The sequence below is a fragment of the Manis pentadactyla genome, chromosome 3, assembly GCF_030020395.1.
Source record: "Manis pentadactyla isolate mManPen7 chromosome 3, mManPen7.hap1, whole genome shotgun sequence".
NCBI lineage: Eukaryota > Metazoa > Chordata > Mammalia > Pholidota > Manidae > Manis > Manis pentadactyla.
The window spans coordinates 146,823,193-146,837,930 of NC_080021.1; the positions used below are offsets into that span (position 1 = coordinate 146,823,193).

A 14,738-nucleotide genomic window follows, 5' to 3' on the forward strand; every position below is an offset into this window, starting at 1 on the left:
CAACAAACTAGAACAAATAGTTTTAAAATTCATATGGAACCACAAAAGACCACGAATAGTCAAAGCAATCCTGAGAAGGAAGAATAAATCTGGGGAGATTATGGTCCCCAACTTCAAGCTCTACTATAAAGCCACAGTAATCAAGACAATTTGGTACTGGCACAAGAACAGACCTGTAGATTAATGGAATAGAACAGAGAGCCCTGACATAAACCCAAACATATATGGCCAATTAATATATGATAAAGGAGCCATGGATATATAATGGGAAAATGACAGCCTCTCAATAACTGGTGTTGGCAAACTGAACAGCTCCATGTAAGAGAATGAAACTGGATTATTGTCTAACTTCATATATAAAAGTAAACTAGAAATGGATCAAAGACCTGAATGTAAGTCATGGAAACCATAAAACTCTTAGAAGAAAACATAGGCAAATATCTCTTGAATATGAACATGAGTAACTCTTTCCTAAACATATATCCTCAGGCAAGGAAAATACAAGCAAAAATGAACAAATAGGACTACATCAAAGTAAAAAGTTTCCATACAGCAAAGGACACCATCAGTAGAACAAAAAGGCAACCTACAGTATGAGAGAAAATATTCATAAACAACATATCTGGTAAGGGGTTAACATCCAAAATATATAAATAACTCACATGCCTCAATGTCCAAAAAGCAAATAACCAGATTAAAAAATGGGCTGAAGATTTGAACAGACACTTCTCCAAAGAAATTGAGATGGCCAACTGGCACATGAAAAGATGCTCCACATTGCTATTTATCAGGGAAATGCAAAACCATACCTCAATGAGATATCACCTCACACCAGTTAGGATGGCCAACCTCCAAAAGACAAGAAACAACAAATGCTGGCAAGGATGCGGAGAAAGGGGAACCCTCCTACACTGTTCCTGGGAATGTAAATTAGTTCAAACATTGTGGAAAGCAATATGGAGGTTCCTCAAAAAACTAAATGTAGAAATACCATTTGACCCAGTAATTCAACTCCTAGGAATTTACCTGAAGAAAACAAGATCCCACATTCAAAAAGACATGTACACCCCTATGTTTATTGCAGCACTGTTTACAATAGCCAAGGTACGGAAGCAACCTAAGTGTCCATCAGTAGATGAATGGATAAAGAAGAGGTGATGCATATACACAATGGAATATTATTCAGCCATAAGAAGAAAAATCATACCATTTGCAACAACATGGATGAAGCTAGAAGGTATTATGCTCAGTGAAGTATGCCAGGTGGAGAAAGACAAGTACCAAATGATTCCACACATTTGTGGAGTAGAACAACAAAGCAAAACTGAAAGAACAAAACAGCAGCAAACTCACAGACTCCAAGAAGAGACCAGCACTTACCAAAGGGAAGGGTTGGTGAGGGGGGTTGGGGAGGGAGGGAGAAGGGGATTAAGGGGCATTATGACTATCACACATAATGTAGAAAGATCACAGGGAAGGCAGTATAGCACAAAGAAGACAAGTAGTGACTCTATAACATCTTATTATGCTGATGGACAGTGACTGCATTGGGGTGGGGTGGGATGGGGACTTGATAATATGGATGAATGTAATAACCTCAAGGTTGCTCATATGAAACCTTCATAAGGTTGTATATCAATGATACCTTAATAAAAAAAAAAAGAATGAAGCTAGACCCCATCTTACACCATGCACAAGCATTAACTCAAAATGGATCTTAAACCTAAATTTAAGAGGTCAAAGTATAAAATTCTCATGAGAATATACAGGAATATATTTTTGTGTCTTGAGTTAGACAATGATTTCTCGAGTCTTCAATGTAACAAAATAAAAAATAAATTGGACTTCACCAAATTAAAAACATTTTTGCCTCAAAGGATACCAACAAAAAAATGAAAACATCATGAGTCGAAGGAAATAAATGAAAATACTTTATCTGATAAGAGACGTATGTAAATAATTTGTAAGGAATTCTTATAATGAAAGACAACCCAAATCAAAAATGGGCAAAATAACTTAATAGACATTTCCCAAAAAATATACAATAACAGCCATTAAACAGATGAAAAGATGCTCAACTTCATTAGCCATCACAGAAATGCGAATCAGTACCACAGTGAGATAGTATTTTACACCAATCAGGATGGCTGTAATAAAAAAGACAAGTGTTGACAAGCATGTAGATAAAACTGGAAACTTCCATACACTGTTGGTGGGAATGTAAAATGGTGAGCTGCTTTGGAAAACAGTTTGGCAATTCCTCAAAAAGTTAAATACAGAGTTATTATATGGGGCAACAATTCCACTTCTAGGGATATTCCTAAGAATATTTAAAACTTATTGTCCCCACAAAATTTTGTCTGTGAATATTCAGAGCAACATTATTCATAATAGCCAAAAAATGGAAACAAACCAAATATCCATCATCTGATGAACAGGCACACAAAATGGGACATATCCATAACAACAGAATATTATTAGGCCATAAAAAAGAACAAAGCACTTATTCATGCTATGACGAACCTTGTAAATATTATGCTAAGTAAAAATGCCAGACAAGTCATATATTGTGTAATTCCATTCACATGAATTGCCCAAGAGACAAATTCTTAGAAATAGAGAGCAAATTAGTTGTTTCCAGACACTGGTAAGAGAGGAGTGACTGCTAATAGGCATAGGTTTTCTTTTTTTGGAGTGTTAAAATATTCTGAAATTAGATAGTGGTAATTGTTATACAACTTTGTAAATTCACCAATGTGAATTTGCTAAACGATACAGTATGACAAATGAAGCATACACTTTAAATGAATAAATTGTATGTTGTGTGAATTATATCTTTAAAAACCTATTTTTTAAAACATAGGTAAAATACAGTCCCAGTTAAATATCAAATTGTTAGTGCCATTTTTTTCATATGATGTAATTGCTAACATTTTTGCATTATTCTTTAGTGTCCTTTTATGCTTCCTCAGCATACAGTTTTCTAGTGAACTTGTATTATTTTAGTAACTCAAAAACATATTACTGAAAAAAAATCTAAGTTCCTAAAACTACAAAAGGATAGATTAAACCTAGTACTCTACAAAATACTGTAATTTCAGGTCTCACAGTGAAACTTTTTCTTATAGTTAAAATAAAATTAATACTCACTTAATTGCTTGTGCTCCTGGTCTTTGTACAATCAAAGTGCTAAATTCTTCTACTACAACATCTAATAGCTCAGGCTTTTGTTGTTTTTCTCTTAGAACAATAGACATACTTTTCAAGTGAACAAAAAACTTCATGGCTTCAAACTAGTGTATATTCAGGGGAATAAAATGAAATAAATGTATATTTATATGCATATATACACACACAGACACATATATATCAACACAGTAAATACTCTAATTCATATAGTTTATTCTTTCCAAAAGCCAGAAAATACTTTAAAAACAACCCTTTACATATTAAATAATCACCACACATCACTAAAAAGTAGGGGATAAAATATCCCTATCTTGGAAATTAAAATAAATGTAATATTGGCAGACCCAGAGAAAGATCACAAAACAAGTCAGTATAACATATTTCTAACAGGATTAAAAACAGGCCTATCTATCATTAAACTCTGAGGTATAAGGCAAAAAACATCTTAACTGTTTTTGGCAAGGTTGGATCAACTGCTGTTTCACTATAGCCAATTGCTTCATAGAGTGAAGTTTTTTCTTCGGGTGTCAACATTTCTTCAAGACCTAAAAATCATAAATAAGCATTGTGTGTTCATAACTAGTAACAAGACAAAACTAATCCTCAATTTAGCTTCCTTTAATAAATTAAATGCAAATTTAGCTCCCTTCTTATAATGCTTTTAAGAAATTATAATCACTAAAGGATTATTTTTCAAAGACATAAATTGCTAAATACATAAATTTAGCAATATAAATTTCTAAATATTTGTATTAAACAAGAGTTCACAAAATGGAAAACTGTGTCAGGCACTAAATAGCAATGCTTTAGGCAACATACTTAGGATATAAAGTAGGTAATATTTATATTTCCCCCATTTTACAGATGATAAAATTGAAGTTCAGAGAGCTTACAGAATTTCATGTACCATACTGCTAATAAGTGATGGATCCAGGACATAAATGTAAGCCCCTAAGCCTCCAAAGCTATGATCTTAAGCATTTGGTTAGAAAACAAAAATTTTTCTAAGAAACAATTTCAACGAGCATGTACAATGGTCTATATCCTTTTGGAACTTTTATTTATGTATTACTGTGCTATATGCATTTACTAAATCCTCTGGGCATAAAGCTCTTTTATAAACAGTAAGATAAAAACTACTTAATTTTTATTTGACATAAATTTATGATGTTCTAATAGTAATTTACTGGTAATAGTAAGGGTAAAGTATATATATACACACACACACACACACATACTTGCAATGTTTATTTTAATTAAAGAAAAACTTTCTAGATGAATTCACACCTGATAACTAACTGCACTACTATAAAATGAAATGGACATACTTCCAGGTTTAACATCTGGTTGTTCTTTAACATTTGGCTCTGACCAAGTCCACAGCCAGCTAAACCATCCTTTATTATCCTCTGAATCTTTTGCTCCTTCTCTGTAGATCTTGAGTCCAGCTTTCTTTACCTAAAATGAATAAATTTTCAAATAAATGACAAATTATCCTTTATTTAGCAATCTAAAGAAATAGATGCATATTTCCAAAACTTACGTACTTGAGTGAATAAATATAAACCATATGCAAACTGACATTAGAGCACAGTAACCATATCAGCCAAACATAAGAACTTAATTAGGATCATAAGGTAGTTAGCCCCACTGTCTTAAAAACAATGGTAATGACCAAAAAAAAAAGAAAAGATTTCCACCTTCATATGAACTGTGTTTGATAACTGCAATTACTTAGAAAGAATATTTTCCCACAGAACCTAATTTAAATCTATGGTGCAAAACATATCAATTTTTCTTATAATGCAAGGAAGTAAATTTGAACCCCTTTTAGGAAACAGTGTATTACAGCACAGTACTAATAATACCACAATATCTTTAAAATCTATAAGGAATATAGATTTATTTTTAGTAACTGAAAGATTATCTGGAATTACCTCAACTTCTGCCTGTTGTCTTGCTATAGTTATATTAAATACATCCAACTTCTTTTCCAATTCCTAAAAATATAAATGAAAATGTTTATATAAATAACTTTAAAAATAACTTTAGTATATAATCTATCAAATTGCTGCACTAAAGGAAAGACATGACAAGCAGCAGAGAACAGATCATCCAACATAATACTCCTAGTTAAATTCTGAGAAGCAATGCTTGTATATATTATCAGCTTGGAAATTAGTCATGATGGGAAATTAGTTATGTTAGTTCATAACTTCCTGAACAAAGAAATTATAAATGTCATGCACATAAGAGTTACAACTCCAAGATTTAGAGGCACATACTAAAAGACACTATATATGCATTGCTTAAAATGGTTTTCATTTTGGTTTTAACTTCAACTAAAGGTAGGCACATTAGTGTCACTTCAAGCCAAAAATACAACTATAAATCCTTGATATCATATACATATTTCATGTGTCATCAAGATACACATAAAACTTATTTTTAAATTTTGCACTTTTCAAAGTTTTTATGGCTTAGAGAAACATGCTGAGATAAACTAAAACTTTTATATCTACACATTATTTCTATGACTGCTTTTCAGAGTTTCATGCTCAAATCACTTTTCCCCCTAAAGAGCAGCAATCATGACCTTCCAGGTATAACAGTAATACTTTATCTAGAACAAATTAACTCAGAGTTCTACTGTCTGGTAGACTTAGAGGTTTCATGTTAAGATCCACAACTAAATAAGGAAATTTGTAACAACCCCAAAAGGCCTCTAAACCCGAGCATTCCTTATAGTATAGATCTTCAGAAAGTTTCCTACCTAAAAAATAAAAATAAGACTCAATCTTTAAGGAGCCCCTAGTGCAAAATTAGCCTTGACTTAAAATAGTTACATTAATTTCAAAAAGGTAACTCCCCTTAAGTCTTCCTAGGCTATACTGCATCCATCTGTAGAACAGTCCCTTCTAGAATATACTGGAATGATAAATAAGACTAATTTTTACAGAACTCTTATGAGAAATAATTAAATGTAAAGTTGCTGGTAAAGACTAGGCATACCACAAGAATTAAGAGAAAAATAACTGTATAGGCAGAAAATTCAGGAAAGTTCATACAAGAGATGAGACTTAAGCAGAACTTGAGGGATGAGTAAAATTGGGAAAGGTACAGATGAGGAAAGGCAGATGGAATACACGTGCACAGACGTGGCTTTAAGTATATGCATAACACAGAAAACAGGACATTTATTTGATTAATACACACATAGATGGTGACAGAAGGGAAATGGACTGGTGACAGTTAATATAAGGCTTTAAAATCGACACAGAAGATTGGAATCAATGTAGCAAACAGTTTTTAGTCTTTGAGGTTAAAAATGTCATAATAATGTGAGGCCTGAAATTATTTGAATGAACCCAAATCTCTCTCTATTGAAAATTATCTCAAATTCCAAAAGCTCACAGGAAAATAACACTAGAGCTCATATCACCTGACTAAAGTTAAGAGCAGAAGTACCAAGTGTCCAAGTAAAAGAGACAGAATGGTCAGTCAAAATTAGAATAAGTAGGAAGTGTTAGTCATTAAAGACTGAAGAGTTATACAATACAAAATATTCAACAATTTTTAAAAATGCTAACCTCCAAAGAGATGATAAGTTCAGGAGATGGCTTCTTATTTGATAGCTTTTTTTTATACAGTTCTTTATATTGCTTCATTTTTTGCCTATGTTCTCTAATATGCTTCCATGACCACATCCGTAAGCGGGGGCAAACATTTACTTCAAGAATACCATATATAGCATAAGCCCACCTAGTTAAAAAACAGAAACAAAAACTCTACACTTAACACCCTCAAATCAACAGTATAAAATATAATTGATATTATTTCTACTCTAAAAACATACATAACTGTAACAGAGACTATGGAAATGGTACATTATCTGAGTCCTTGCTTTTTCCCAGCCCTGTTTGTATTAATAATAAATTATGAACCTTATCTCTTTCCTAAGTGAAAATAAGAAAAATCATTAAATTTTGTTACAATAAATATTCAGCTCTAACAGAAACACTACCAAAAGTATTAATTGGCAAATGGCACTTTAGTCACCTGAATGGTATTTAAAATAGTCAACCAAAATAGTAATTCCAACTTGTAGAAATTAGCCAAGAGCTTAAATAACTGGAATAGCAAGACTTCTGAATTTTAAAAAAGGGTTGTACTTTACAGACTCCTATAATGTTTAATGGTATAGGTTTGATGTGTCTGCTATGGAAGTTTGAAAATTTACAAAAAAGACACTGGTAAACAGCAGACTCTGATATAGTTTTTTAATAATTCCAAAAATACAGTTAAGAATACTATTTTTATATCTCCACTTTTAAATTCCATTATAAAGAATCCCTTACAACTATTTTATTAACACAATAAGCAAAAGCACCTATATGTTTCTACGCACAAATCAAACTATTGTTTGTATCACCCATTAGAGTATTTTAAAAAATTTTTCTTAAAGCCAAGAAATTCACTTTTATATTTTTTAAATCTTAAAATTAGATCAAGCATTTCCACTTTTGTGTATTAATCTTAAAAAAGTGAGAACATTAACTGAAAAATATATATGCACCCCCACGTATAATGCAGCATTACTTATAATAGCCAAGATATGGAAAGAACCTTAAGAGCCCAGAGAAAATGTGGTACACACCCCATACACACACCTCCCACACACACACAGGATTATTATTCAGCCTTATAAAGGAAAGAAATCTTGTCATTTGTGACAACCTGGATTGACCTTAAGAAATGATGCTACATGAAGTCAGAGAGAGAAAGACAAATACTGTGTGATCTCACTTATATACGGAATCTTAAGAACAAAATCAACGCAAGTTCATAGATGTACAGAACAGACAGGCAGTTGATGGAAGTGGCAGGGGGGTGGGGTTAAAGGCATGAAGGGGGTTAAAAGGTACAAACTGGCAGTTATAAAATAAATCAGTCATGAGGATATATTGTACAGCATAGTGACTGTACTTAATACTGTATTGCATATCTGAAAACCGCAAACTGAGTACATCTTAAATATTCTCATCAACAAGAAAAAAAATTTTGTAATTATGTATGGTGACACATGTAGTTCTACACTTACTGTGGTAATCATTTCACAATATTTACAAATATCAGATCATTATATTGTATATCCAAAACTAACAATGCTATGTGTCAATTATACATCAATTTAAAAAATTTTAAGGCATTTTACCATTCTCTGGCATGGTAGTGAAGTGGTACATCAGGTTTGAATTTCCTATATGGCAGATTTTGTGTCATCATATCAACTGACTGAAGAAGCTCCATAACACTAAAATACTGAAGGATGAAAAAATTAAATGTTTCAGGTTTTTTGTTCAATTGTTGAAGATAAAATTTTAATTATTGACTTTTTAAAGGAAATGTTACCATATAACATTGAGTTTTTGATAAACATTTAGAATCTTAGTTTTTCTTTTATTAAACTATAACTCACAATTTCAAATTGTATTTAAAAAAATCACCTGTGGTTTATTAAATTCAATTGCTATATCATGTAACTCAACATCCAGGTTTATCTTGGGGTCAGAAAAGTCAAAATCTGATCGGCGATTCATCTGAAGTTTGGCATTAGCAGATATGGGGCGAAATACTGGAAAATAATACAAGTTTTAAAAAATTAATTAGATTATGGTTCAAGAGTTTTAAAGTACTAAAAGGGATCAAGTTGGAAATACTGATTTTCATTTCTTATACACCCTTTCTACAGTTCCCAAATTTCCCATCGTAATGATTTGGTCAGAGGAACTGTCATTTAATTAGAGAAGATTCTTTTATCTTTTTCCTATCTATAATTCATATTGTCTTCTCCAAGTACAATAAAAGCTAACTGAACACCTCCTCAAAATACCAATAAACCCTCAGAAGCATGAAAACTCTTTAGAAGGCAGAATAGTCCAATAAAATAGTTAGTAAACGTATACAGTTTTAAGGAATGCATATATATTGGAAACACAATGGCAAAAATATTTAACCACTAACTTTAATTATATAATTATGATTTCTGAAATTTTTTCATCAGCTTCTCCTTATCCATTTGTTCCCCCTTTTAACTTGTAAAAGAAGAGAGAAAGTGAAGTGAGTTTGCCGAGGATAATCTCCTTGGCTGAACCTATAATCTGAAACAGATTATGCTCAACCCTTTAGGTATTTAGTGACAAAAAGACTAAGCATAAATATAGAGGGAGGCCAGTAACAGCAGAATCTAGGCAGAGATCTATTAAATTATAAGCTTTTTTATATACAACAGATAATGTATTCCTCTTATTTTATTCATCCCCAAGGCACAGCACTTAACTTTTTACACATTAAACATTAAAAAATTTGAATAGAACAAAAAGATATTCAACAACAGGCCAGTTAAATTCATTATGGTATATCTAATACCATCAAGAAATGCAAAAATTTATACATGCATAAATGGAAGAATATAATAAGGGAAAGTTTTAAAAGTATATGCATACAGCAGTTATATCACTATATGAAAAATAAAAGAATTCTCCCCTCCCAGCTTTAATTCTTATGTTACACACAAGACTACATTATGCACTACCCTCTCTCTTGTCTGTAATCATATTTCCAACCTCTCTCAGATTTTAGCTCCTGGGAACTCTAATTCCTGAACGTCTTCAATACAGAGTGGTCTTTCCGAAACCATGGCCTCTCAGTCCCTTGGTCTCTTCCACTCTTACCTCATCCACTAGAACTCATGGTACTGAGATCCTTGACCACTCCATAAATTTGGTCTCAGGAATCCAACTCTCCTACCACCACCACCTACTCCAACACCTAACCTCAAGTCCTACAGGATCTACCATCCATTAATCCTCTACTTTTCCTCTGTCCTTTCTGCTTCATGTCCTCAGTTCCGTCCTTACCCTGTTGAAAATCCATGATCAGTTATTTTAATTATTCCCTTGCATTCATTCACTCTTAACTCCTTTGCCCTACACATTTTGTCAGTATTTAACTAGGCAAAACCATAATTCTGGATAAAGACACTCTCTGTTTAGTTCACCCCTGTACCTAAGGAGCTGAAGGTGGTTGAGAAAAAGAAAAACAAACAATCACATGATTGGTCTCACTTCAATGTCATAAATCTCAAGCATCAAGCAGGTCCTTAATGTTGCTGAGCAATCACACAACATTCCTTTAGTCCAGGAATAGGCCAAATCCATACCACAGCCTGTTTCTAATACAGCCAGTAAGCTAGGAATGATTTTTATAATTTAAAAGGTAGTTTACAAAAAACAAAGAAAAGTATGTGACAGAGACTGCATATGGCCTTCAAAATGTAAAACATTTAATTTATTATGTGACCCTTTACAAAAAAATCGGCCAACCCCTACTCTAGCCCAGTGGTCCTTAAACTTAAGCATTCATCAGAATCACCAGCAAAGCTTGTTAAAATGTAAATTGCTGAGCTTCACTCTCAGAGGTTTTGATTCAGGGGACCCTAGAATTTATATTCTAACTAGTTTCCAAGTGATACCGATGATGCTAGTCTGAACCACACTTTCATAACATTGCAGTACTCAATTCATTCATTTCCCTAAACAACTATGCATATGTCTCTCCTCCAAAAACCTCCAACATCTCAGATATTTAAAAAAATATATAGAAGAGCTCAGAAGAGTAATTCCATGAACTCCTATTACCATAACTACTGTCCATCCAATATTATGACTTCTCTCTCATTAATGAAATCTATCTTAATGGATTTACCATGCTGTCTGTAGCAAAGCACTGTGCTTGTACAATAGATTCTATCCCCTTTCACCCATATAAATTATTCCTCCTTTTTTGCTTCATTTTTTGTGTTCTATGGATCACTCTATCTTAGCCTATGAACAAGCTATTCTCTATTCCTTTAAATAAAAAAACCAAACACCAGAAAGAAACCCTTCATTCCTCCTTCCCCTTCCAGCAGGTGTACCAGTTTATCAATTTATTGCCTGTGCACTCCAAATTCACCCTTCATTGTCTTCTCTAGAAACTAGATTTGGGCCCTTTAAACATTCTTTTCTTTACCAGCTAGCATGTTAATCTTTATCAATAGAGGACACTGCAGAGAGAATGCAGGAAGTAGAAGATATGCTTCCTTGTTCTATGTGCTCAATCAATAGACTCCTACAGGGCCATGGCTTCCCCACACCCAGCACCTACATAGTGGTTCCTACAGAAGGTGATTTCTGCAGGGCCCAGCTCCTGCAGCATGACGGAGTTCTTTAGCACCAGTATCCTGCAGTGCACAACAGCTGGCAACAGCCAGCAAATTCCTCCAGCACCCAGCTAAGGCAGGTTTATAATGGAGTGCCTCCCATGAGACAACTATCGATAATGATCCCTAAAGGGTGGTTTCCAGACAGTTCCTAAGGGTGAATTTCCTTCTGACAAGTTTTGCTGGCATGGCACCACAGAGACTTTCCTGCCAATTACTAAGCCATGGCCATGTGCTTTCCAACAAGACTAGACCTCAGGGCTGAGAGAGACAGACCCTCTTCTTTGAGCATTCCATCGTCGTTCTAGAAGTGGGATGTTCTTTCTATCCACTATTCCTATATTCTTTAGGGGTCTCTCTACTTTTTATTAGCCAATCTCTTGTTACTATAATCCCTATTATAGTTGGTAATTCTTCACATTAAATTTTCCCTGCTCAAATTACTGTTTCTCTTTCCACTTATAACCTGATGAGTACAGCAAGAAATGACAGTAATGCAAAGGAGAAGTAAGTTAAACCTAAAGTGACAGATCTGAGAACTATCAACAAACATGATGGACAATTTCTATTCTGTTCTTAATGTTTCCTTTGAGGAGAGAAATCAAGAAATGAAACCAATTCAAAACTGCAAATAATATTTTAAGAGTGAGCACAATTCACCAACTGATCTGCTTTTGATTACCCTCTGATTAACAGCATTGGTGCTATTAAACAGAACTATTCTTGGTTTAAAAAAAAAAGTGAGCACAAGAGCCACCTCAGGAAATTAATAAAGAATAATCATGAAGGTAGAAAAATACAGAAAAGTATCATGATTAATGACATCAGGCAGCCAAATCTAAGAACTAGGTTATCCATCACCAATTAATATTTATTTAGTGTCTTTGCAGTAAAAGAAACAGCACTCTTTTTTCTGTATATTTTAGTAACTCATTTCTGATTATAGAAGTACTTTATGTTCATTTCAGAAAATTCAGAACCAAAAACAAGTACAAAGCAGAAAATTTTTAAAAACACATATTTAAAACAGTAACATCACACTACAGACTATAGCAGGTACCCTTATTAAATTGTATTTGCCATGTCAAAATGTCTTTTAAAACAGTATCTTAATTGTTATTGGACAATTCCTAGAGATTTATCAATTTAATATCCTCTCATTGACATTCCTTCCTTTCATTTTGATAATAATGAAATTTCATCTAAAATTGATTCTATAGAAGTTTTATTTTTGCTTATATATTACACATTTAAAAATATATATATTTAATATTACAAAATTAACATGAAAAATCAGTGATATCAACAATATTCACTTAAAATTTATACTGATTACTTTAATTGCACTTGTTATTTTATGAAATGTCCTTACTTACCAAAATCATAACCTTCTGGAACAATATTTTCATCAACAATGCCATTCTTCAAGCTGTCCTATTAAAAGATGAATTGCTTTTATTTATATTCATGCCAATATACCTTTATCATGAAAAATCCTATTATATGCAAAAGAAAAATGTTTAAAAGCAATTTTTTAAAAATTAAACTTAGGAGGACTCATCTATGGAAAATATTAGAGTGATCAGACAATATCTCATTAAACCATTATAAAAGAATGATCTAGGAACTATTAAGATATACGTGTGTGCTGATACATGTCTGTATATGGGCACATATATAAAAATTGTCAAAATTCAACAACCATTCACAATAAAAACTCTCAACAAGGTAGGGAGAGAGGTAACATACCTCAAGATAATAAAGGCCATGTATGACAAGCCCACAGCTAACATACTAAATGGTGATAAGCTGAAAACTTTTCCTCTAAAATCAGAAATAAGACAAAGATACCCACTCTGACCACTTTTATTCACCAAGTTTGTGAAGCCCTCTCCAGAGTAATTAGGCAAGAAAATAAAGAAACAGACATCCAAATTGGAAAGAAAGAAGTAAAACTGTCACTATTTACAGATGACAGGATGACTGTATTGCATATTTGAAAGTTGCTAAGTGTAAATCTTAAAAGTTCTCAACACAAGAAAAAAAAATCTGCTTAACTATGTATGGTGACAGACCTAGTTAGGCTCACTATGGCGATCATTTCACAACATATACAAATATCAGATCATTATATGTTGTACACTGGAAACTAACATAATGCTGTATGTTAATTATAGAAAAAAAGATATGTTTGTGTTTATACATGTTTGTGTAAAGGCACATATATAACCTATTTGTGTAAATTTGTCTGGAGGAAAAAAAAAGACCACTGACTACAGAATGGTATAGAAATTAAAATAAAACCTTATGCAAAATATGATGCCAACATATGTGCATATACACATATAAAAAATTTACTTACCAATGATTCATCATAATTATTAAGATAAAACATCTGAGACTTCACATTCCAATAGGCAAAAAGGTTATCCAATCGGATTAACTGAAAATAAATCAAGTTTATTACATGTCTGATTTTCTTTGAAGATCTTTCATATATGCTATTCTCAAAAGTAGCAAATAAGTCACAGAGCAGAGTTAAGCAAGTAAACATAATTCACATAAATCCTTAATATATATTACCATTTGCCTTTCTAAAAGTCTCTTTTGTCTAGTCCATGGGTTGACAAAATATAGTATTTGTTCATTTTACCTTACGAAATAGTTTCTCAGTTTCATCATGTAAACATGGAACCCAGTATTGATCAGTTGTCTAAAAAGAAAAAAAAAAAGCAGTGAAAATGTTAATTAGATGTGACATGGCAGAGTGTTAAATTGTATCATCATGCTCTAGACCAGTTTCCCATGGAAATGTCCTTGGAAACATGAAATTCAAAGAATATTAACTAACCACAAGAAAGACCCTGCTTTCAAGAAGCTCATTGCTGGTTGAAGAAGCAAACAAGCAAGCAAGCAATTACAAACAGGTAAGTGCCACTGCAGAGGATAAATGCACAGTGCTCTAAATGCACAATTATTTAAAGAGGAGATAAAGGAAACTTGACTCAGATTTTTAGTAGCTGGGCAAAATTCACTTTATAGAAAAAGTTCACTTTTCTGGGAAGTACTCTATTTCAAACACCCAAAAACATTTTATTACTTTCCAGAACCACTGTTATTTCTATACTAGTTAAAATATTAAGTATCAAGGCATTACTGTTATACAAAAATACATCTACATGTTTCTCAGTTTACAAATAAAAGCACATACAGCAATTAAACCGAGTTAACTGAATTACATGCAGCAACACAGATAAATATCAAAAACTCTGGGAAGAGAAAAGGG

At 32.7% G+C, this 14,738-nt stretch overlaps 1 protein-coding gene across 5 annotated transcripts in view; it reads right to left on the minus strand.

The window, feature by feature from the left end:
• Positions 1-14,738, minus strand: part of VPS13A (vacuolar protein sorting 13 homolog A) — a 236,372-nt gene that overhangs the window by 177,365 nt on the left and 44,269 nt on the right. For all 5 annotated transcript variants that reach the window (XM_036893494.2, XM_057498558.1, XM_036893497.2 and 2 more), the window contains 10 exons: positions 14,106-14,165; positions 13,815-13,895; positions 12,829-12,886; positions 8,697-8,824; positions 8,405-8,511; positions 6,780-6,951; positions 5,127-5,189; positions 4,518-4,647; positions 3,640-3,734; positions 3,151-3,293 (listed from right to left, as the gene is read on the minus strand). In XM_036893494.2, coding sequence (XP_036749389.2) covers positions 3,151-3,293; positions 3,640-3,734; positions 4,518-4,647; positions 5,127-5,189; positions 6,780-6,951; positions 8,405-8,511; positions 8,697-8,824; positions 12,829-12,886; positions 13,815-13,895; positions 14,106-14,165 — 1,037 coding nt within the window. The remainder of the gene's footprint in view (positions 1-3,150; positions 3,294-3,639; positions 3,735-4,517; positions 4,648-5,126; positions 5,190-6,779; positions 6,952-8,404; positions 8,512-8,696; positions 8,825-12,828; positions 12,887-13,814; positions 13,896-14,105; positions 14,166-14,738) is intronic.